Source organism: Drosophila biarmipes, chromosome 3L (assembly GCF_025231255.1).
Source record: "Drosophila biarmipes strain raj3 chromosome 3L, RU_DBia_V1.1, whole genome shotgun sequence".
NCBI lineage: Eukaryota > Metazoa > Arthropoda > Insecta > Diptera > Drosophilidae > Drosophila > Drosophila biarmipes.
The window spans coordinates 22861758-22887013 of NC_066613.1; the positions used below are offsets into that span (position 1 = coordinate 22861758).

General features: G+C 42.7%; 2 protein-coding genes across 6 annotated transcripts in view; one reads left to right on the plus strand and one right to left on the minus strand.

Moving 5' to 3' along the window:
• Positions 1-2875, plus strand: part of LOC108035387 (zwei Ig domain protein zig-8) — a 41033-nt gene extending 38158 nt beyond the window's left edge. For all 5 annotated transcript variants that reach the window (XM_017110995.3, XM_050886543.1, XM_017110994.3 and 2 more), the window contains one exon: positions 659-2875. In XM_017110995.3, coding sequence (XP_016966484.1) covers positions 659-978 — 320 coding nt within the window. In that variant the 3' untranslated portion in view covers positions 979-2875. The remainder of the gene's footprint in view (positions 1-658) is intronic.
• A 19485-nt stretch (positions 2876-22360) lies between these two features.
• LOC108034461 (antigen 5 like allergen Cul n 1-like) lies at positions 22361-24178 on the minus strand. The gene is made up of 3 exons (XM_017109345.3): positions 23953-24178; positions 23348-23766; positions 22361-23269 (listed from the first exon to the last, which is right to left on the minus strand). The coding sequence occupies exons 1-3, from the start codon at positions 24151-24153 to the stop codon at positions 23044-23046; spliced, it is 846 nt and encodes a 281-aa protein (XP_016964834.1). The 5' UTR covers positions 24154-24178; the 3' UTR covers positions 22361-23043.
• Between the last annotated feature and the right edge of the window lie 1078 nt (positions 24179-25256).

Below are 25256 nucleotides of genomic sequence, written 5' to 3' on the forward strand. Positions count from 1 at the left end.
TCTCTTTAAGGCCTTAATTGGATGCTCGAGTTTGATAATGTGAATTATACATTCATGCATCTGCTTGACCTCGATTTGTATGCATTAAACTTGCATCTCGTTCTCACTTTGTTGGGCCAACTTTTGCGCAATTTATGAACTAGTGGCCACAGCAGAAGTACACTTAGACAAATTGAGGTTTTAAGAGGGGTTTTGCTTGAAAATTCCAAAAAATATAACAAAAAGGATGCCAATTTGTTTTATTTTTGTTTAATTTAAAAATGATGGTTTATGTTAAATTGTCTATTTACAAAAAAGGTAAACATTTTATTTTGAACTATAATTATTTAAAAAGGATCATCAATTTTTGGTATTTTTGGTATAGGTTGGAAAAAAGCTCTATCGATACTATCAATGGAAAATCGTTAAGCCAAGTACCATAATTTGATCGTTTTTCAACCCTACTTAAAACCTTTAATAATATAGAATATATTTGAAATTTTGTATTTGTCTTTTTGGCCAACTTTGTTTCTTAATGTAGAGCCTTTTCGTGAGGCAGACAAACTACAAATTGTTACCCATTCAGCGCAAATCTAGTGCCTCTTTCTCCGCGGCTCTAACCATTTTCCATTTTCTCCGCTCTCCGTTTTCCATTTTCCATTTGCCATTTGCCGGACAGGCGAGCGACCCGAGGCGATGCAAACGAACGCGGCCCCGGCAGCCGTCGCCCTGGCCTGTTGGTCCTGCCACTTTGGCCAGGCCACGCAGGCGGTCAGGGTAATTAGCACAATGGTCGCGGCACTTGTTTTGTTGGAGGCCTGCTCCTCGCTGTTGCTCCAAGGAGGCGGGGGAGGAGGAGGAGGATGTCCTGGAGGCGGAGGACCCGCTAAAATCAGGGACCGACAGGAGAAGCCGTGCCCAAGATCCCCAGCCGACCGCAAGGAAACCTCAACGACGTCCGAGGAGCGTGTCAATAATGGCAGCCGGAATGCACGGTGATAAATTAATGTCGCCCCGTCGGAATTCCACCGCCAATGCAGCGCCCAAATGCAGCGAAATGATTTACAGGAGAAGTTGCAGGAGCAGCAGGAGCAGCAAGGAGCAGCACCTGAGGTCCTTCCACTCGAGCTGCATGTAATACCTTTCAGAAAAACCAACTAATTATGCTAATGATGGAAGATGCTGCTGCTCTGGCTGCTCCTCCTGTTCTCCGCCATCTCACCAAAGTTGTAAGTAAGTGTGTTTCTAATTAAGTGGGCTGGGGATTAGTTAGTTAGGCGGAAATCAGAGCCATGTACATAAACTTCTCACGTAAATTGCCAGCACACTAGCGAACTTAGCTAAATGGAAAGCATTTCGAACGAATCATCAAATTAGAGAACTATATTCAAGTGGTTTGCCTACAAAGCCATGCCTAGGTGTTTAAAGGAATATTAAAGGGAATTAAATGGCAATCAGGGATCGCTTCGAAACGGCAGAGATTTAAGGTGTCCCCAGGAAAGCAATTAAGTAACCCGCTCTAAAAACCCAAGGTATCACATAATTTGTTCTCTAAGTATAAGGAAAGAAGTTTAATTTGTACATAGTGCATGGGACACCTTAACTAATGTAATTGGGTATCTACAGATCTCCAAGAAGACCCCTGACTAGGAACTTAAGTACTTACGTAGCGAAAGTTTACTCAGATCGTTGTAAATAATATTGGGATTCGTTCTTGATTTGTGTGTTGTCCTTGGGTCGCCCTGTATAGCCTAGCGTTTAAGCCATGTACATACTTAGAGATACAAAGTAGCTAACTGTTTCGACACGAACTTCTTCGAAGGTTCCTAAACTAATTTTTGAACAAATTTACATGTCCACTGGTGACCCCTATGAGGCCACGGGGAACTGGGGAGAATTCAGGGGAAATTCCTGCCAAAACCCGCCTCAGTTTGAAGTGCGACTTTCCGGGCTAACAATTTATTTAGAAGAATTTCTCCCAGTCATGTGGTTAGTTCCTGTTCCCATTCACCAGCTCCCAGAACGAGTTCAATGCTCCCCGAGTCTAGTGAAATTTAGAGCTCCCATTTCAGCATGTCCGGTTGCATTTTTACACCCCAAGCCCGGCCTGCTCCGCCGGAAAAATAGGGGAAGACACAACTGGCAAGTCACTTCTCACTCTTGTCAACAAAATATTTGCATTTCCATTTGCCGAGGCGGTCGATTGTGTTCGAGTTGGGCTTGTCTTGAAGGACTTTGTCCGGGAAACCGAGCCGAGCGATGGCTCCTTCATCCTGTGCCACATTTAAAAATGTATGGGGCACCGGCAGTCCGGGCCCTTAAATGGGGCTGAGTTGGACCGATCAAAATTGTAAATAAACCTGCATATATACCATATGAATAAACTATAAACTGTACTCAAGTATTCGTGTGGTAGTCATACATTACATATAATGCACACTGCGCGCGAATCAGTCATATATATATCTATATATAGTTATGTGGACATGGATTTATATACGTACTTGGATGTATCGGTATTAAAAATGTAAACCCAACGCATGCAAAATTAGTCGCGACATGTAAATGAATGTTTAATGGGTAAATTAATGTTGCCCTAAAGGGGACGAAAAAAACCATGAATATAATTGCAATTAAGCAAATAAAATAATATATGTTATAAGCATAATATGGGGAAAAATAGCGAGTATTATAACAGAAGCCGAAAAGCAGAAAGCGGAAATAAAACAAATACAAACTCTGTTGACTTTTGTTGCAAACAAAATGGCAACGCATTATGAGGATTATGAAATTGTTTTTAATTTTTAAGCGAGTAGCCAAGTAAATATGGAAATCGGTATGAAAAATTTCAATAAAGTTTTTTTAGTTACTACCATCCAAATGATAAATATGTATAACAAAAGCACGAGTTTTCTTTGATTTTCGGGTGGTGGTGCGGGGCAGCCACATGCTGAGTCCGGAATCCTGGTAAGATTTATGCAAATATTTTCCATTGCCATTCATGCATTTAGCCTGGGAATTTTAATGGGCCACACGCACAAGACCACAGACAATGGAATTTCGGAGGTGGCGGAGCCACGGGCGGCTGCAAGTTTTCCCCGCTTTTTTTGGCCGGGCGGCATTTTCCATTTTTCAGCCTAATAAAGCCGCAATGCAAAAGGCAGCCGGGAAAACTGATGGCAAGAAGAATGGGCATTAAGTGCCTGGCTGGCAGCTGTCCCGGCGAGTCCTACGAATCCAGCGAATCCTTAGACCAGCAGTGGGCCATGTGTGGCAGGCCTGTGTTTGCGCCTTGGTAAGACATCAAAAGCCGTTAACATAAAAGTTTATTATATGACAAGTAAGTATGGCCGTGTGTGTGAGCCGGCCCGTAATATCATGCCAAAAAGTTTAATAGCGCACAACGCGTCAACCCAGGACCTCTCCCCTCCCCGGCCCACTTTTCCCCCGAATCCATTGAGTGGAAAGCGTAAGGAGCGAGTAAGGCGCATAAGGCTCATGAAGCGGAAAGTTACCCCGCCGCCAGCCGGATGGGGAGTATTACCATAGATGACGACGATGATGATTGGAATACTCTGGTTTCGGGACACGGGCTCGGTGGCAAGATGGATGGACTGGTGGGAGTCGATAAATCGGAGGAGGAAGTTTTAAATGTTATATTTTTAGGGGAGCGAAAATATATGGAAAACGAACCAGAAATCGAATTTATATAAGGATATGTGGCAATAACAAATTTATTAGTATTAAAAGGAGGACCCTTCTAGCTTAGTTTACAAAAGTCCTTTTTTAGAAAATGAAAATGTGTATCAAAAGATATAAAAAGCCATTAGAATTTAGAAATATCTAATATACCTATCAAATGTAAAAGTTAAAATATACAGTTTTATAAAGTTCTTGGTTATTTTATAAAGATTTAGAACTAAAAAATGGTTTTACTTAACAAAATATAGCATATTTGTAGTGCTGACATAATAAAAAAGCTTTGAATAAAAGAACAAAAATATTTTGATACTTTAAAATTAAATACCATTTGTTTCTGTTGGAAAGACCTCACACCTACTATAAGACCACATAAAGCATCGTTTCAAATTTAGATTAAATTTCATTTTCTATTTCCAAACTTAGATCCAACTCATGTAGAGTTCCGTCACTCATGGTCTGCCAAAAAGGCTCCCCCAAAGAGGCGCCAACACAATTGTCGGATATTACCTTTAATTGCGCATAGCCCGGGTCGCAGCTGTCGCCCGGAGTGGAGATGAAAACCGGAATGCCCGGGGAATTCGGCACACAGTTGGGTCCGAGGAAAGGCAATCGCCAAAAGGGAAAATAAATTATCATCATTGTGACATTTTCATTTGTCAACGTAATTTTCCCCGTGTCGCATTCCTGCGCTGCCTAAAAGGACACTACACTGGCTGTTCCCAGAGCCGCAGGATCAACATTAACGTTCTGGAAAAAAGTCTGCCAATTTGGCCAGGAATTTCACTTCACTTTGACTGGCGAGAAAGTAAAAGCGAAAGCGAAGGAAAACACGTTTGCCTTTTATGTGCCGTGTGTCTCCTGTGGCGAAGCCCTCAAAATTGCCGCGTACATTTTTAATGCCAGAGTATGATTTGATTTTATTCGACTCAGCCGAACACATGTATTCGTCTGCAGCTGAAGTTGCAATTTAAATTCGCTTATTGGGCATAAATCAGGCGTCTAAGGCTTCAAATGCAGAGAACACACACACAGCCCGGGCGAAAAGCCAGTACATAATTTATTGACATGACCGTGAGTCCTGGCAGGACCAAAGCCCTGTCAGGGGCTGCCGAATATTGTCCTCCAGCTGCCAACCGGAATATCGTACATTATTTCACTCGCTCTGATCCCCTCGACCGTCCGACGTGTTTGTGGCACTGTCAAAGCGAATGCCACTGGCCAATTTAAATTGCAGCAAGGCGATTTTCCCATCGATTGGCCGCTCCTTAAGCTGCTTTAACTTAGCCAAGTTTCCTGCCAGCAATACACTTTCCCCCTCATTAGTGCTTACATACGACGTTATTAATAAGAATAATTACTTCCACTTCCCCTTAATAGCGCCCCTTTTAAAGTTAAACAATGACGGCAGGAAGAGAAACCAAATTTGTTGGCTATATTGTTTACACATGTAATGAAATTTCTGTGGTTATTCGCCAGGAAAAAGAGCGCGTTTCCCTTGGCAATTATTTTGGCGCCAGTTTCCCAGTCGAATTTCTCATTTTTGTGCTTTAAAAATAGCAAATTAATTATATTTCACGCCGCGTTGTCGACAGCAACAAAACAGAAAGGCGAAAAAACGCGGGGAAAACCCTGACTCATAATTAAATTTTGCATTTGTGCGTGAGGGGTGGCAAAATGGGGGTAGATGGGGTTACATGCGGCGGATACGTATGGATTTGCGGTTTTGGGGCTGGGCAAGTAATACGGCTTTGATTAGGAAATCGGTTTAAATGGGTTGCCGCTCTGGCTGACTGTTTGTTTGGTTGCCCTGCTGCTTTTTGTTTTCGCTGGAATTCCGTTTTATAATTTTTCTGTGTATTCTTGTGGTTTTTGGCTTTCAGTTTTGCAGCTTTTGGCCCTGTTTTTGTGTGTTAGCCCAGTTTAGCCGAGAATTGCTTTTTGAATATGTGCGACATTGTTGCCGTTGTCTCCATAAATGGATAACCGAGCTGGTCCGAATTTGTTGCTCACTCTGTGCCCACTTTGGGCTGTCATTTCTGTGGTCAACACTCCCACGCCCAGGCGAAGAGCCCTCCTAATGCAATTTGTCATTTTCAATTTTTGCCTCTCTGGCTCTGGCCTTTGTCTCAAATGGAATTTTTGGCATTTCGTTCACATAAATTAGGCCCGGCCGTCTGTCCAGGCGTCTTCCTCTGTTTGCTCTGGCCGAGCTGCACTTAAATTGCTGTGTAAATAATTATTTTTCCCATTTCGTTTGGATGCAAATTGTTTACTCCTCGCATATTTCTCCATCTCGTTTGCACTGGGCAATTTCATTAGGAGCTGTGACTGCAAATTACGGGGCATATTCTCTGGCCGTCACGGCCACACGACCGCTGTCATAATCGTTAATCCATATGGCCATCTGATCTGGGCCCAGCCAGATAACTCGATTTGCTGGCAACTGTCGTTCTTGGTCAATTTCAGCTGGCTTCAAATGCAATTACCCATCCGATGTGTGAGAGTGCCCATTAAGTGTGGGGTCTCCAAATCCGGAGCAATGACTCCTAACTCGATTTATACTTATGCAGGACTCTTTTTCAAATAGAAAAGTTGAGAGCTAAAAATATGAAAACTTTTTAAGGGAAAGGGCATACATTTTAGCAACAATATAAATTTTTTAAATTTGGTAATTGGTTAATAAGGAGTTGGCTTTTAAACCCTTTTTTTTGGTTCTGAGCAAATATTTTTTGCTGTAATTTAGTCGCCACAATCAATAAATATTTTTAATATTTAAAATAATATATTTGGGGATACTAAAATATAAGCAATTTGTATAATAAAGTGGATTTCAATATTTAAATATCTATATTCATACTAAAAGAATACCATATAGTTATTTTAAATTACATTCCGTTTGATTCACTTTCCCCGGCCAGAATCTGCTCATCTCGTCATTGTCCCTGCTCCTCCGCCCGAGTTATGAGCTGTCAGGCTGGATGAAAAATCCCCGGCCCTGGTGTGCATTTAATGCCATTTAAGCCGGACCTTTTGCCCAGCGGACAGTGTCCGATTGCCGGGCACTTAACTGAAATACAATTTTTATGGCCGCGCCGAGGAGTGCGGAGAAGGCGAATCCTTGGTGATGGCGATGGCCTCACTCCTTTTCTCACATTTATTGCATACTTTTGCGCGTCGCTTGGCGCTCGAGTTGCTCGACTTTTTCGCACATCCTTGCGACTGCATAATTTTGCCGTACGGCACGCCGGCATATTATCATCTTTCGTTTGTATTTTGCATGATTTACTCTGATTTCAGCCCGCTGCCAGCGCCCCATTCAGACTGCTTTTGTAGTTTTATCACACACTTGACCCATAAATCAAACATGTGTAAATGTTTTCACTTTATATGCGCACTCGTACGGGGCACATCACATGCCTGGGCCGCCGCTCTATCTATTTTTCCCAAGTATTTCCTTAGCGAAGCGGATGGCGAGCAAGGTCCTTGGTCCTCGAGCGTGTAAACGGAGTAGAAAAGCGTGTAAAATATGCCGCAAATAGCTGGCTTCTTGTTATTCCCAATCCTTATATATACGGAGCCTGTCCCCAGAGCCGGGCGTCAATCCCTTTTGATGGGCCACTGACATTTTCGCCGCCTCGTCATTGCGTTTCTCTCTTTTTTGTGCGAATTTTCATTGGCTTAGTGGGCATAAAGTGGAATGAGAATGTGTTTCGGGCACAAATTCCCCATATATCATATATATAGGCTGTGGGCTTTGATAAATAACCGAAAAATGCCTCTGCACAAGCCGGAACGAACCGCTAATTGTGTCAAAAAAAAGGCAAATATATTTTTATCAAATTGTATTTTCAGCTGCCAGCCCCCGGGGGTGCCAAACTCAATTTGTTGCAATTTAAATTCAAACTCTTTGCAATCGACGCTAATGACGATGCTGGCGGCGTGATTTTATGAATTGAATTTATCGCCGAACTCAATTAAATTAACCTGGTTAGGTGCGATGTGTGTGTGTGTGTGTGTGTGTGGTGGACAAACAAATTGTTTGTCACTTATGCGTGGCATAAATTCGGGCTGAGAAATGGCCGCAATTTGTTGGCTGTGGCATGTTTAGCAGCAGCTGCAACTTTGTGACCAGGCGGTTGACCCTGAATCTGAATCTCCATCTCCCTCTCCGGTGGCCGAGGATCCCTGCCAAAGTCCTGCCAACCCGGCCAGCATCTGCAACATCACGTTTGTGTCATAGTCATTATAACGCCACTCAGGCGATGGCAGGGCCACTAAAAGTTATATGTGCCACTCTCTGCAGGAGATGACCTCCAACCTCTGTCCTCCGTCCTCCTACCTCCTGCTGCAGGCTGTTAAATGACAAAAATGCAGGAGCAGGACGAGAATGAGGACAAGGAGTCGGGTTCTGGTCGGGAACTTTTTCCATTTTACGCTCGACAGCCTTTTAAAATGTAATTTTTGCCTAATTAGCAACAAACAACGAGACAAAGTCTTCGAGTCTCTAATTTTGCCTTCGCTCTGAGGACAGCTTCTTTTCTGCACGGAAAGAAATTTCCAACGGTTTATAGATCATATTATTAGGGAATAAAAAAAAAAATTGTTAAATTATACAATTGAGAGGAAACTGTTTGGGTTTTTTTAATATTTTATTGTATTAAATATATACTATATAATATTAATAAATATTTTTCAATTTTTAAATGTTATTTTAATGCATCTGTGAAAAATAAAACCCTGCGACGTAACTATCTTATTTTATACTTATTATTGAAAGATCATATCATGATTTATATAAGTTCACCCGAGCCTGTGAGCCTTTTTCTATACGTAATAAATGTTATATACATAAGAAGAACTTGGCCAGCTTTTCTTTTTATTTTATCAGAGCATCATCTGCGTCTCAAGTGACATTTATTTGGCTTGATGAGTACAAACGTAACATTGATTAGTACCAAACCTGCAATTATCTTTGGTTTTCGCCGTGTTCCCGCGTCCCCGGCCCTTTTGGCCCTGATCTGTCATGGCTTTGGCGGCTTTGTCTCGGCGCACGGTTGTCCCAGCCAAATCTAATTTGCGCCTTAGCAGCTGCTCAGCGACAGACGACCTTGGCGCTCGGAGGAACCCTAGACCTGCGCCGAAACGCCTTAAACGGATCCAACTCACCGACTCCCGAGCAGACAGCCCTGCGGGGGGATTAAAGCCCTTTTGGCTGATGAATTGCAGGAGTCTCGGCCCCCTCATTTCCACCTCGTTCTGGCCATGTTGTGCTTTCATCATCCTTTCCCCGGCCTGTTCACAATAATAAACAACAGCGAAATAGAAATGAGTATTTCACATTCGCACGTAAACAACGCATTGAGTGGCCAAAAGAGGGGGGCTTGGCTAAGCCACATTCAGCTTGCCAAGGCATGTGTGCTGGTAATAGGGTTGACTTTAATTGAAATCCATTACCTTTAAATTGATCTTTACATGATAGCACCCGCACAGTATAATTATAGCGAATTATACCCAATTATGCTTTTGTCAGCAGACAGACACACAATGCAATTTTTCAGTAATAATGTTTTTTTTGACAATAATCTTGTCGTTTTCAGTTGTTTAAAATGGATATTTGCATATTATTTTAAGGCCATAATCACACTGCCTATGAGTAATAAAATTCCATTGGCAATTAAATGGAACTAACCAATTTCTAGCAATCCGACAAGATAATTACTTATGTAAATGTACAATATGTATTGAAAACATAGAAATAAAAAAAACAAAAAACAAAAAAAAAACAAATAAAATAATATATCTGAACTTTAAATTTTGTTAAAACCAAAAAAATAATTAAATATATGTTAGATATATATTTTTTCTGTTCTTCCTTTTCCGGGTTGCCTATACAAGGTCCACCCCAGGGAAAACTCTCCCAATTTTCAGACTCTTCCGCCTTTCCTTGCTTTCTTCGCACCGCCCTTCCTAATCCGCTGGCCCGGCTAATAAAAGTAAACATTTCTTTCCGCGTGACTAAATACCTTTCACTTGCTGTCGCTGTTTCTGTCGCTTATGCCGGCCACGCCCCCTGCCGAGGACCCCTCCCACCGACCACCACCCACCGCCCAGCACTTGACTTGCCGCTTGGCCCCTTTTATTAATCGCGTGTCGAGGCGCGTCATGCGTCGGCAATATGAAGTAGAATTTTGCAGCTTTCTTCGCCTTTGTTTTTGTGGAAAGGTGGGCTGGTGGGTGGTTGGGTGGCTGCTGCCGAGCTAATTAAAAATTATAATTAATTGCATTTGTTGGGCGCACAAGTCACTCGCATGTGCGTATATACACATAGCCGAGTATATATGTGCAGGGAGTGCCCAGCATATCTTGGGAAATTCATCTAAGTTCTGGCTGTTTGTCCTGGCAGAAGCATTAAGCTTATTAAATTCGCCTACACCAAGCTGGAAGGTGGGACGTGTGTGTGTGTCTGCATTAAGTTATTAAACGGAAAAGGCAACAAAATGTTATTTAACTTTGTAAGCCAAGATGTTGGGCGGCGATTAGTTGATGTCCTCGTTGTGCTAACTGCTTATTAAAAAATGTAATTACAAGGCTCCGGCAAAGTGTACAGCAGATCCCGGCCTGAATTGGTATTGGGCCACTCATAAATTTCCGCAAACATAATTTGAGGTTGTTGCTGCAGCATAACTCATTTTACCTGCCATTCGTGCTGGGGCGGGGGCGGGGGACTGTAATTAATCGGATATAGCGACAGGCGAATTAATGAGTGGAAGGGGATTGTGATTATGCGAAGCGGGAATACGCTGAAGGGGCCAAGGGCCAAAAGGGTCTTGCCAAAATCCGAGAGCATGTTTAATTGCATTTACCACGTAGCTGCTGCCCCAGCAGCTCTTAACCCAATTCCCAAAAAAAGGGGAATATTTAACCTAGTACATTAGGGGATTAAGTTTAATCCCCTTCCGATTTGCAAATGTCCCCGACGCTACACTATCCGCGACTTAATGTGTTCTGTCAGCATTTAAATAAAATGCAACATAACTGCAGAAAAAGAGGCCGTTGCTCAATGATTAATGCCGCTGAAGTTTGCTGATCAATGGCAAATAATAAATTAAATTACTTTAATTGCACATTACGGGGATGTGCGTGTGAGGGCCCTTAAGAGCGCCCCGAATGGGCCATTAAATGTACGAGCCAGCACTTACAATGGGCTTGAATGCAAATGTCCATGCCAATGCCATTCGAGCTGCGACAGATGCCAATGACAGTTGCCAGTTTTCCACCTATTCCAGGACCTCTTTCCCGCCATATATGGCATCAGATGTTGACTTTAATATTTCATTCACCTTTGCCACGGCCACCGCAAATCAATTAATTCATTACGACTGCCGGAAAAACTGCTGACAAAGGTTTCGTGATTATCGCACTCATCATCATCATCGGCAAGGAAACTACATCGTTGTAAGAGAAGCAAAACTGCTGGCCAAGTTATTTTCCTTGACTTTCGTGTTAATTATTTCCGCTGGGGCCGTGGCTTTTATTTATTGTGTTGTGCCCGGGAAACTCTTCTTTTCGGAGTGGTAACTGCCATAAATTATGCAGATACTCCTGTCCGAATTTGGCGTAAACTGTGTTTAATTAAAATTTACAACCCGATGGCACAAATCATTCGGCGTGGGAAAGAGTCACCAGTCCCTTTAAAGTCATTACATTTCCCCTGATTTTATAGGAACTTCTGAAGAGCATTTTCCCAGTAACTAGAACAAGCTGCCCCACATGTTCTTACTTTCAAAGAGATACTATACATTCCCCCTTTTCCCTCTAAAATTGTTTCAGTTCTTTGTCTTCTCGTGTCGCAATGTCCTGAAGTCCTGGGAAAGCATCGTATAAATAAGTAAGGGAAATGAAAGAACATTAAATGGGGATTCAGGGAAAATCAATTCAACACACTGACAACAGTCTTTGTATATTATTAAAATTTTCAACTGCTCCGCCCGCTGAATAAATCATGAACAGCTGTTGCTGCTGGCTGATTGATTTGCTTACAATTTACATTTGGCCAGAGCAGGATTTTCCAACCCTCATTATGGCCAGATATTATCTCCAAAAAAAGGGAATAAATAAGAAGGAAAATTATTGGAAATTGCCTTAGCCATTTGGCAACTAATTGACGTTGATCGACAGTTGCCATTTGTATTGAAATCTGCACAGTGTTTATACGCCTCCGCCAATGCCCTGGCCTCGAGCCGTGGGCAAGGAGGAGTCCTTGCCAATCATTTATTCATTCATTAATTTGTGTTTGTTTTATGTTAATTTATTTATTACACTTTGGCTGCCCTCCCTTGGCCCACCTGCCTTCGGCAAATTAAAGGTGAGCCAATTACGAGTGCCGGGGAAAGTCGGACTCCCTGCGAGCCGTTCATGTGCGCATTAATAAGCTCTTTTTGGCAGTTGCCAGTTCGAGCTTGGCAGATGGCAGGGGGAATTATGACCCCGTATTCTGCTGTAGCACTTAACAAGTTGCTTTTTGATATGCGCACGCAATTACTGAATTTTTATTTACAGTTAATTTGCTTAATTAATGACAGAAACAAAGCCCAGCATTGATGTTCAACATACGCGAGTTATGAAATTTAAGCCGCCAACTTATCACATCAGCATTTCTGCCTCTGTCTCTGCTTGTGAAATGCTCCTCTTGTGCTGCCCATTGTATTGTATTTTAATTAAAGCACGTAGTGCAGCAATTAAAGCCGAATAATGGCAGCCAGCAGTGCATACAAAAAATGGAAACGAATGAAAATGGCAAGAGGCCAGCTAACAAGGCGACAACGCCGCCGACATTGCGTATACGCCGCGTTGGCCCATTACATAACGCTTTTCTTCGCCCGGTGCCTGACCCCCTCGGCGGTGCCCTTTCAACTGCAGAGCCCTGTTTTCTGTCCTTTTTGCACGACTGGACACGCGTAAAGGTCGTGGCGAAAAGAAAACAAAATTCACGCCATTTCTCGCAGAAGAGCCTGGGGCGAGAAAAGGGGAAATCGAAGTTGAAAACGAAATAATTTTATTGCTTTTGCTACAATTAAGCAACTTTCGGGGCTTTTATTAAATATCATATAATATATATGTATACTTTAAGATCTTTGCAAACATTTATATATCTCATTTACATATTATAAAGCCCATATGAATGAAAAACGGTACATAGTTTTAGTGTTTTTCCGCAAAATACTCTGTATCAACCCAACACGATTTTAAAGGATTTGTTATTATTTATTACCTTTTATTTAAAGATTTTAAAAACAGCAAGAGGTCACCGATGGATTGGTTAGGATATAATAAAAATATAAAATCCATTTGTCAACGTCAAAATATTTTATATTCTGGTCTGCAGAAAATCAATACATACTACAGTTGAAATAGAATACTGTCGAACTTGCCGAACTGAGAAATGGTATAAATATTTAATTTGCTCACTTTGATGGTGTATCAAATGTTTCACAATGGTACGTCACAGTAATCCCCGAATCTTAAGCAATTTCAGATACAGAACCTTAAATGTTTTTGGGGGCTTAACATTCCGAAGAGTAGAAACTTTGGCCGAACCTGGTGGCATTCAAGTTAATACCCATTTGCAGCGTTGTTTAATTATGCCAATTTATGCAAACAATCAGTGCGCAATAGGCAGACAAGTGCCAAAAGCAGCAACAACCGATGGCATGTGGCAGCACAACGAGCAGAGGGCGTGCCTGGGGCCAGAATGGGCTCAGATAACACGTAAATAAAGCCCCACACAGAGATACAACAGCTACAACAGCTACACAGAGCTGCGGAGAAAGTGCGACACATGCAGAACAATTGACTTGAGCTAACAAAAAGATACAAGATACAACGCAGACACACACAAAAGACACAATTCCAGGCCATTGTTTCACAACTGCCAACAAAAGCAGCAAATTTAACTTCTTTGCCATGTGTGTGTGCCTTGCCGTTTGTGTGTTAAGTGACTTGTTTTACAATGCCAATGATAACGCACATGCATACACACACACACAACAGCACCCCTGCCCCCAAACAGTTGCAGTTACACAGATACAGAAACACGGATAAGCTATCTGCGGCTCGTCTGACATTTTGTAATTGAAATTCAGCTGCAGCCTACTTTTCAGCGCTGCACCCATTACGCATACGCCGCGTTGGGCACTTAAAGGAATTAAACTATTCGCCAGGCCCTCAGCAAATCCGTCTGGCCGAGCACGGGTGGGAAAAAATAAGAAACGTCATTTTTTAAATTAAAAAGTATATGTGTACGGTGAGGCATGACATTGGCTTCGTTACACTGGCCAACAAAATATTTAGGGGATACCATATTTAGGTTATAATTCTTATAAGTCTGAAAGTCCATAATTTCAAAAATAAATAAATGCCTATTATTAAATACAATTTCTTGAAATAAAGTAATGAGCCGCAGAAAAGACAAGATTTCCTGTTTTGTTTTAAGCTTTGTCTTGTTTTTAAATAATAAAAAAATAATTAATTAAATGTAAGTTAGAAAGTTTAATATTGTCGATTATTTAAAGTATAAAATTGGTGCATGCCAGTGGTAACAAGTATAGAAAATTAGTTATTTAAATTTGCATCTCTTTACCCCTCAACTTTGTTGGCCAGTGTGGAGCTTGCACGCCCTGGCTGTTGGCTGTTTTGCAGCCTGTTAGCCAGATTTCCAGCCACATACACGAGACAACTTGTTGCCCGACAGGCCGACAGACAGCCGCAGTTGGCATGAGTGTGCGCAAGTTTTCAACTCAACCCAAGGTCAACTCGGGCCCATGTTAAAGTGAAAATTTGTTTTATTTTCCCGGCCGAGGTGCATGAAAAATAGATGAAGCTAAAAAAAAACCATGGAAAAGAAGGCAGCAAGAAAACGGCCCAGCAGAGACACGAAGCAGAGGACAGGGCTTCATTGAACCTAATCAGTTTTGAGGCCAGAGCAAGTTTGGGCGCTGGCACGTGGCCATTGGGCGAACGGTCTGAGGCCACTAATCCCATAAATAATGCACAGGCCAAACAAGTCCGGCAGATTGGCAGGGACTCGGGAAGTCGGGCCATCGCCGGCGTGGGGGACTCTCAAAGATGCGGCTGGCCAATCATTTCAAGGACATAAATTCACGCAAATGTTTCAATCAATTTTGCGCTGCCCGGGCACAATACAAATTCAATTTGACCCACAAATTGCTGGCGCAGCCCAAAGGACTCGCCCGCTCATGTTGCGTTGTTATTGAGCCATCTTTGTGCGATTACAGCAACAACGCACACAGGGCGCTGTGGGAGCGCAGTGCTCCACTGTGCGGTACAGTGAAGCACGGAAGGCAGAGCGGCGGAAAACAGGACACGGGCTGGACAGGCGCAGGATATCGCACACAAAGGACGAGCCGAGCGTGGCACTAAAAAGGGACAGCGCAACGGAAATGTCTAACGATTGAACCAAACGGACGCCAAGGGGGCGGGTCCGGAAGGGGGCGTTAAGAGGGTTGGGCATGGTCACGGGGGAAAGCGGTGCGGGGGGAGGAGGTAGAGCGGTAATAAATGACATGACAGACAACGAGGCGAATTCCTTTGAGGCAGCCGGAGCCCTGCAACGGAGCTCGACTCCTGTCAGACTCATAACCGCTTACCCAATGCAAATGGGCTGGCGGGTACACTCAGAAATATACCTAAAAGCCATTCAAAATCAGCATTAAAAACGGAAGAATTTAGGGAAGAAATATCAAGTTCTAACAGTCAATAATTATGCTACAATTTAGTGTTATTAGAAACAAAATTATTGGGAGCTATTGTGAGCCATAGCTTAACATAAAGCTCTAGTTCAGTATTTTTATAAAAATAAAACATATTATTATACATTTTAATATATATAGTTAATATTATCCCGAAAAATATTTGATTTATTGTTTTCAGTGTACAAAGTTGATTTAGGTAGTTTTGAAGATGTTACTTTCAACAATATAGTTTTTTAATTACAAAAGTATTTTAAACACGAAGTCCGTTGAATTTTATAAATCTAAATATATTTGATTTGACTAATTCCATTTTGTACAACAAGGTGCATGATAGTCGCACTCATTAGATTTAAGTAAACTCTTCTTTGTTGCACGAGTGTATAATGAGGAGGGTGTAATCACCAGAGTGCAGCAAATGGGTGGCAGCGATAGGGGGAAAATGCATACTGAGTTTCCTCATTAAAAACTGACTAAATTGAGTTGTGTGTGAGCTGTCTTACAACATCGCCGAAAAAAGAGAACCCTACCGTTTACATTTCTTGGTAATGCTCTTAGGTTGCCTGGCGAAGAAGGGGCGGCGCAGGGGATGGGTTTATCCACTGGTTACAAGTTGCGACTGCCACTTGCAAAATGCCTGCCAAGGATTTATAATGTTGTCCTCGTCCTCGAGGCGCTCGAGTTGCCGTTAAGTGCACGAGTTAACCCCGTTTTGTGTCTTTTGCTTGCTCCTTTTTTCATTTTTCTCTAGTTTTCCAGGACGAAGAAGTGGGTCCTGCAGCAGCAGTCGCAATTTGCTGCGAGGTGGATAATCGCGGGAAATAATGGTGTGAGCGTAATATGCGAATGGTTTGCTAATCAGGCGTGCGATAAATGCCAATAATCAGGTTTAATTTTTTCATTTTATGCAGTGCCTGCCAAAATAGATAAGTACTTAAAAATATAAGTATTTTATAAAAACTGAAACGTTTTTTAAATTTTAAAAGCGTAAAACTCTAAAAACAGTCATAAAAAAGGATAAAGATTAGAGAGAGAATAATGTTAAATATATGTATTATGAGATATGAGTTGAAAAAATGACAAATGCATACAAATCACAAAGAAAATCGAAACCTTAAGTATGGATACCACACGATTTAGAACATCTCTTTTTGCCATTGAGTACCACTACCTCAACTTCCCTGAGCCAGTGCAGTGGCACAGAATGTTCACCCCAGAAAACACGCAGAGCAACATCCACGTGCCCTGGGATTTATTGAATCAACGCGCGTGGCATAGACAATGGGCAGCTGCAGCACGGGCAGGGCTAGGATAATGGGGCGTGGCAAGCGCCTAAATATAGAACACAACCATTTCCTTATTGCAGATAGAAGGAGCATTGTCTGAATCCCGAATCGGAACACGAAACAGGAGTTGCCGCGGGAAAAGGACCGCAGGACGTTGAAGAAAGTGCAACACATTAGCCGGTTCTGTGGGGCCTTTGTCTCAGCCAGACAAGTGCAACAATGGAGCGAATAGTATGAAATCTGAATGGGTGGGAGTGGGGCAAAGTGGGTTGGTCCTTATCCAATTGGGCCTGCCGCATAGTCCTTTGTTCGGCACCCCTTTGTCTCACCTATTAAGGTTGCTGTGACTGCAAAACGTGTGAGTGCCCAACCGCACTACAGATATTCCCCCTGTTTTTGAGTTCTTGTTTCCCACAAAGCATAGCTGTCATCATCGCGAGTATTGCCATTAAAAATTCGCTTCCTTCCCCGGGGGCTATTTGCTTTAAACGCAATTAGAACTACATTTTATTGGCTTTTTATTGAACAAAAAAGTCTTACTCAATGAGTGATATTAATAAACTGTTCCCTTGGCCAGGCAAAATGAGCAATAATCAAACAGAAGGCAGAGTAAAAAATTCATAATTGCCAGTCTAGAAGTGGAAGGCGAACAAAGGAAAAGGTCTTCAGCGGAGTATAATAAAAGTGGTGGCAATGCGTAAGAGGCGGAAAGGAGTGATTTTATCATTTCCAGAAGAGTTGGAAAAAATATATTAAATTCCCCCTTGCTCTTTCAATTAAACTTTAAAATACTTCCATTTCGCCCTTATCCATACTTGACTACTGATTAAAAGTTAAGCTGAGCGTTGCTTTTCCACCTGCTCGCCACTAAAGTTTTCCCAGCCCAAGGCGTTGGAAATTTTCCGCCTCTTGTGTTTCAGTTGGAGCTTACATAAATTGAGATATTTAGGAAAGTACTTTAAATTACCACATGGATAAAATGTTTTTCATTAGAGCTAACATTTACTTATTTCTTTTTCTGCACATACTAATGGAAATATGATCAATGATGATTTATGTAGATTCTTTTTTGCCCATTTCTTATTTAATGATGGTTATTTATTCCACATTAAATAGTAACCTTGAGTGAAAATAAAAACCCATCCAGAACCTATTCAATTTCAATCGAAGCTTTTTCTGTTTAGTGACCTAATCAACTCGTTAGTAATTTTATAGCAATTTCACCAGCTTATCCGGGCAGCATCCTTATGGCTGGCCATCAACAGCTCATTTATCCATCCCCATCCGCAGCCCCATCCCCATCCCCATCTCCTGCAGAGCCACTAGTTCTTCGGTTCATTTTCGCCTGCCAGTTAATGACATTGCTCTGCGGTTCTATCTCCTCCAGTGGTCATAAATTCACCCTGCTTTGGTCATTGGATAGCCATTCCTGGAGCCGTTCTCCAGTGCTCGCCGGCATTATGAATTGATTGCTTGCAGGTGCTGGCCCGACCACACCGACCGTACAAATATCAATAACTATCTAAGGCAAATCCCCGTCCATGCCAGCTCACCCACTCACACGGTAAGCTATTTTTCATTCTCGCCGCCCAACTCTTTCCCCTCTGGGTGTGTACATTTTATACATCAAATAACTACGTATACACTTTATGTGCTGGCTGGCTGGGCTATGTTTTTTCACCCGATTCTCTCTCTTTTTTTGCATCATCAAAACTTAGTAAATTAAAATGGTCAGCGAGGCGTTTTTTGTTTCGCTGGCATTTATTTTCAATTTGTGCGGCATGCTTTTAGGCGCTCGCACCTCTTTTCCCTTTTTTTTCTGCTTACCATTTAGTTTTTGTTTAGCCACAATTTTGGATTGGGAGTTTTGCTTTTTTTCGGGCATTGTATCTGTACTTCCATTTCTGGCTGCCTTGTGTGTTTGGAATATTGATTAAATGGAATGCGAGCAGAAACAATGGCGGAGGGCACAGGGTTTCATTGCATTACGGCCTGATTGCACAAATAAAAGCTTTGGCAATTGCCCTGGCAAAAGGTTAAATTCCGGCAATTTATTAACACACACGTGGGGAACATTTGTTTGCCTGTAAACGGGGGGAGAAGCAATTTGTTCGCCTGCCGGCTTTGGTTAATTGAAGCAAGAATTCGTCGGGTTTAAAGGAGCGAAACATTAGCTTAATCATCCGCCCAACCAGAAAGGACCTCCATTCACGCTTGCCGCTAAGCCTTGCCGCCGGAAAATGCTCGCTTTTCCGCCTCTGGCTGCGCGGGTGCTCCATTAAAAATGCATTTATCATTTGGCGTTTTGAAAAAGCTTCCTTCCTTTCAGGCTGTCTGCCGGCAGAAGACTGACACCTTGTATCAGGATGCTCATCCTCATGCTTATCCCCATCGCCATGCCCGAGCACTTTAAGTTGTTTGTTTTGCCGAAACCGAGCACAAATTGTATTTGGCTGCCGCCAGGCCAGAAAACTTTCCCTTTGCCGGAGAAATATGCTCGACCTTAGTTTTTCGGGGCGAAAGTGAAAAGTGCCAACGCCATGCAACTTGCGCTAAACTGTTACTTCCACATGCTGAACCCGGATCGGAGCGGGAAACAGGTCGCCAATCTGGCTCCAGCTGGCCATCGATGTCGGGCTTAGCTAAGCCAACAGCCGAGACAAAGGCATTCCCAGGGTGTTCATAAAAACCAGGACTGCCTCTCCTTTCCCCGGCCAGTTAACTAGGTCAGCCGAGCACTTGAAAAAATAGGAAAGCCTTCTAATAAGCCAGTAGTAAAATAATGGTAAGAAAAGTGCGAGCCAATTTCCAATTCCTCAATGTAAAATTATTTAATTAAAACTGTTGTACCGAAATTTAGAGCAAAAGTCTGAACTCTGTCATAGAAAACTTTTAACTAAATATTTGTCAAGTCATTTGGTTGTTAAATCTGTTTTATCTATAACATTAGTTTTTATATTTTACTCAATTTCAGTTCATTTTTAATGTGTTATTTTTGCAAGTGCAGCCATACACACCCTTGCCACATTGTAAACTGGAGGAAAAGCCAGGTAAAAGTTGCCGCCACATGGGCAGGTGAGTGAGAGTGAGAGTTTGGGGCTTCCCATTCATGTTTAGCCGCAATGCAGCGCCTGCATAAATTTCATTAGATTTTAGCCCAGAGCCCACTCTTGCCTTCCCGCCCAGAAGCCCCTTCGGTTCTATAGCAAATCAATTGGCCTTCAGCACGGCCCCATAAGGGCTCGAGAGAGAGAGTATCGAGGAGATACATATATTTATTCAGATGTGTACGGCAAATGGGCGGGTGGACGGCATCTGAAGCACACACTCGTAAATGGCTTCCTAATGAAGTCATAAAGTGCCCGGCGGAGGCAGCTAGATGTCCGCCATTAAACGCACCTTGAGCCACGGCCAAAGCCACTGCGAAGTATGCTAATAAACGTAAACCGAGCTCCATTACCAGCGGAAGTTGAAGTCGTAAAAATAAAAATAACCGAGAACCGAATGATGAGTGCCGGGAGCGATTTGCAGCCGCTTCTCGGCAGCCAGAGGCAATTCCCGATGAGCTGATAATCTCAGAAGTGGCAACTAAACTTTTTCAGACCAACTAAAAGTTCAGTTTTAAAGAAAATATAGATAAAGCTGGTTGCAGGCCACAGGGGGTAACACAGAAAACGTTCTCTTGCCATGGATAAGGATATACTGATATCATAGATCTACGGATACAAACTCCTTTTACAGTGCATTTGTTTCTAGAAGGATTTGTTTCCTTAAACGAGCATTCCACTTTAGTTATATTGTAAATATATTCTAGGAATTGACCCCCATCGCTTAGGATTTGTTTCCTACTTCAAACATTCAAACGTAGAATTTGAAACTTCTTCTACTTCCCTACTAGCATTAATTTTCTAATGGCTAGCCCAATATTTTGTAGATATTTCCATGCCTTGTAGGAGAACCCGGTTCTTTACAAATGTAGGCCAAAATGCCAAAAGCCTCGGCGCAATAAACTCTATCCCACCTTTTAGACCTTACCTCAGGGGCATAAAAAGCAAAGACTTTCAAGTGGCATTTACCTCTTGGGGCCGGACACCTTAGCCACCCCGGGGCCTTCGTTCAGTGTGTGGGTCCTTTGCGGAGAAAAGAGAAAAGCGAAAGACAAAAGAAAAGTGCGGTCAGAGGCATAATGCAAAGGGAAAACCGCGAAAACCCGACTCACACTCAGCCAGTGAAAACACATATTGAACATGCGAGCAAGCTTTACGTGCTGACAATGATAATGACTTCGGTCCTTGGACCGGGTCGAAGAACGGGGGACTTGGTCTGGGAGTGGTTCTGCTGCCACTGAAACTGAACTGTCGCCGTGGGAAGTGCATCGAAAACGCTTTACACGCTAATGCACCATTATCAGGAGTCGCAGGCCCCGTAAATCTTCACTTGCATCTGGGGACTTGGGGGGCTTTAATAGATATTTATTCGAGGGGTTCATGACGGGTCCAAACATTTGCTCCACTTCCAGATCCTCGGCCATAACTTTGATAAATTGCAGCCGGCAAGGCTTTAAGTTCAAGTGCTTAAACGGAAACGGAAAAGTGAAAAGCGAAAAGTGAACGGGGTTCGGGGAGCGCTGAACCGAGGCACAACAAATTGTGGCGAAACAAAAACTGCAAACTACATGAACAATTTGGCATGCAATGCGAGAGGAAAGCGTCCAAAAAAAGTAATAAAGGGGAAAAAATGGGAAAAAAAGGAGGGCTAGGGACAGCGTCTAGTATTTTTTATGCAGCCCAGCTTGTTGCATTTTTTTCCACCGCGGTTCAGGAAGCCTTAAAAAGCGCGCAGAGCTTCAAATTTATGTGCTGCGGAAGTGGTGACTTTCAGGTTTTCCCTCGCCAGGTGTCAGACGGGCGAATGTGGGGGTGGTGGCCAGCTAAATGCCAAATCCACCAGCTGCCAGGTGGAAGAAGAAAAGTCGATTTCCCGCTTCTGCCATCCCGCCGAACTCTCATGCATTTCAATCAAATGAAGTCGCATAAAATAATGGAATGGCGGTGCAGCGGAGAGTGCTAATCGGATTGCGAAACAGAGGGGCTCTGTCCCGCGGCTAATGAATATCATTCAGCCATTCAATCGGTGTGGCTCTTTTAATTAACTATCTGGTATCAGCTCGTCGAAGCTCTTTGCCCCTGCAAAGAAAACACGTGTTTCACACCCCGCTTGGCAGTTGGCTTTTATGATACTGTTCAGCAACAGCATCCACTTAGAAGGGGGTCTCCCGGGGGGCCCCCATTGCAGCGGGTCGGTTAATGACCCGAACGCCACTCGATTGGCCATTAAATAGCAATCCTAAACAAGCCATAAAGTTTATGCAGAAATAAAATTAAATTAAACGAGCTCAGCCCTATCGAGTTGTCCTAATCAAGTTGTTTACGCCCATCGGGGGCGACGGAAGTGGGGCTGGCGATAATGAAGCACATTGCATCATTTCGCCTCGATTTTATCCACTTAAAGGCTGCTCTTACCGACACCGGATATGGGAATAACTGCTGCTGACGTTTTTACTATCATTTCCCCTTCGTTGCAGGTAAGTGTACTCGGGAGAATAAAAAAATAAACTTTAATGGGTAGAAAATATAATCCGGCAGAGCTTTGCTTTTATTTGGTGTATCCTATTTCAAAAACTTTACACTAAAATGTATTCTCGTAAATTATGAAGGCAAGACCTTTAACAAAGTATTATCAAATGTATATATATTTTTATTATAACGTATCAAATTAAAAAAAAAATAACATTTAAAATATATTCTTAAAAATATACAACCAAATTGTTTTGCGAAATCTGTTGATACATACAATCGAAATATTATCATTTACCATATTTTTAAATATTTTAAAATTTTTTTATTAAGTATAAATCTAAATCGTCTGTTATCATTGTCAACATGCAACAATTAAACTCGTACGTTATGTGAAACATATCTTTACTTTTTTAAATAAATAAACAGCTAATAATCCTAAAGATAAACATATTTTTTCATGCATCGACAGTTATTTTTCGAGATTTTAAGACACATTTTCGCAGTGTTGCTAGCTTTTCCCGGCTGCTATGCAGGTAATTGCACCGCCATCGATACTTCCTGCCAAGGACCTCGGGCCTGGTTCGTCACAGGAAATTGGCAGAAATTCCATTCCGATGGAGTTGTTTGAATTTTGCATGGCCAGGCATGGATGGCCGGTATTTATGGCCAGGTTTTACGGACAAACATGGATAAGCAAGATGCGTTAATGTGGCTTTCGGAGCCGAAAATTCAGCGGAAGAGCTCCGTGGGCGAGCACAAGGACGAGTGCTTCTTGTTGCGACCCGTCTGACAGCCCACGGGCCGGAAGCGGTAGATCGGCTGTCCGCAAACCGGACTCCGGGCGTAGTTGCAGGTCAGCTTGAACTGGGTCAGGTTCTTGACCACGTAGCGCAGTCCGGCGCAGCCCACGTGCGAGTTGCCCTCGATGGCCATGACCGCAAAGTGGCGGTACGCTCTACGGAATGCACAATGCAGTTGAAGTTGGTTTGGCTTACGGATCCCAAAAGGCGGCTTTGTGATGCAGTTAACTTACTTTTGCTGCTTCTCATCGCAGGGATAGAGTTCCATGTCCGCGGCGGTCATCCTCTCAGCCTCCGACCACCAGGTGTTCATGGCAATGGACATGAGCTCGGGGTAGAGCATCTCCATCACTGACTTCTCCACGCGGCGCGTCATGTTGAACACTATGATGTTTTGGCCGGATCGCGGAAACCTAACCGTGTTGCGACACTCGTCGTGCTTGGCCTGGCACATCCTCACATTGAAGCCCGCCACGGCGGCCAGGTCCTCGTCCCACTGCATGGCCACCATTCGGGCGGCATGTGGGAGTAAGGAGTTCTTTCCACTGGCTAAGAGGTACCTCCGCTCGTTGTGGTGCCTCAGAATGTTCTCCGCGAGAGTGGTCAAGTTCACAAAGTTAATCTCCTTGGCGGCACAGCTGCGGTGAAGGCTCTGTGAAGGGGTATAAGGGTTTTACCATCTAAAATCAACTTGATAATGGACAAGGATAATAAGAAATATAGAAATGGCTTTCCCATAACCCCATCCAATATCGAAATACTAATCTAATCTAACCTATTCTAATCCAACATATTCCAAAAAATTAAATAAGAATATATAAATTACTTTAAACCTTACCTTGTAATAGTTTTCGCAGGCCACATGGTGTTGTCCTTTGGGGCACAACTTGGGCTGGCAGTAAGGACTCGGTGGCTTAGGAGTCGTTTTGACTGTCGTTACCATTTCCTCAATAATCACGTCTTCCGGTTTGACAGCTACCTGACTTGTAGCGCCCAAAAAACTGGAGACCAAAGAGATTAGCACTATGGATATCTTCATGGTGAAAGGCCTGGCAAAAGCGGACTGTTCTGTAAGCCAACCGTAATTCTTGCTTATAAAGCCCAGTCAGGTATAAAAACAGCTGAAAGTTGTTTTCCCATTAGCCTTATCGATATCCGTTCGCGAATCGCCATTTAATTGACACTTAACAGATACGGAATAAGCAGAAGTTTGTGCAGTGAAAAACAGTGCTGCCATTTTTTTGAAGCTGAAGTGGAAAGTATTGAAATATGTCATGGGCTCGCCATCCAATAGGCTAAATAGGAGTCTAAAAAAATGGTAAATTCTTTTACAATCAGTAAAAAATGCTGTGAAACCACTTGCACCTCTTTTCGTGTTTTTATCTGATTTATCCAGTTTTTTAATGGCCGCTGGCAGCACTGACACCAAAATCTAATTGTGTCTGACATGGGAAAAAAGCCAGCTAAAGAGCCGGCGAATGAGACGACAATAGCGGCGGAGAAAGAGACAGCTACAGGCTTTGCCACTTCCCATTGTCAGTCAGTGAGCCACGAAATTGGCCGCGAAAAGTTGTAGCAAACATTCTGTTACCAAAAATGGCTGTCATCATCGTTGTCGCGTTTATCAGCTGAGTGCCTTCAGACGGAGACTCACTTTCGTTGGCTCTTACACTGAGAAAAAAGGGTTCATTATGTTATATTTTAGGGATTTATCATTTTTTGTTTGGGAAAGATTTTTAAAATAAATTATAATAATATTGTAATCAAAGTTTGATCTTAGCTAAATAAATTTGAAGAAACAGGAGGTGTACCAAATATTATATTTGTTACACATGGTTAATAGTAAATATAATGAATACCAACCTATGTTTAATAACGTTTATACATTGCACTTACCAAAATTTCTCTTTTTAATTAAATATTTCCTTATCATAGGTTATTTTTCGCAGTGAAGCGGATGTCAATGCCATTCGCATTAGAGCACATTAAATGCTCTTTGGGGGTAACCAGACTCGCAGAGACTTTACCAAAAACACACACCAGCGCCCCCTTGACCTCCCCTCCGCCATAAAAGCCTAATAACTCAATATCGCCCAATTGATTACGGCCAAAGACGCTTTCGCCGGGTTGCCAGCTGAGTCG

Bases quoted from the DNA above. Each gene is read 5' to 3' on its own strand.
- LOC108034461 (XM_017109345.3), bottom strand. From the start codon at position 24,153: ATGAAGATATCCATAGTGCTAATCTCTTTGGTCTCCAGTTTTTTGGGC. The intron at 23,767-23,952 runs GTAAGGTTTAAA...ACCCCTTCACAG, and splicing joins CCTGCGAAAACTATTACAAG to AGCCTTCACCGCAGCTGTGC. The intron at 23,270-23,347 runs GTAAGTTAACTG...TGCATTCCGTAG, and splicing joins TGCGATGAGAAGCAGCAAAA to AGCGTACCGCCACTTTGCGG.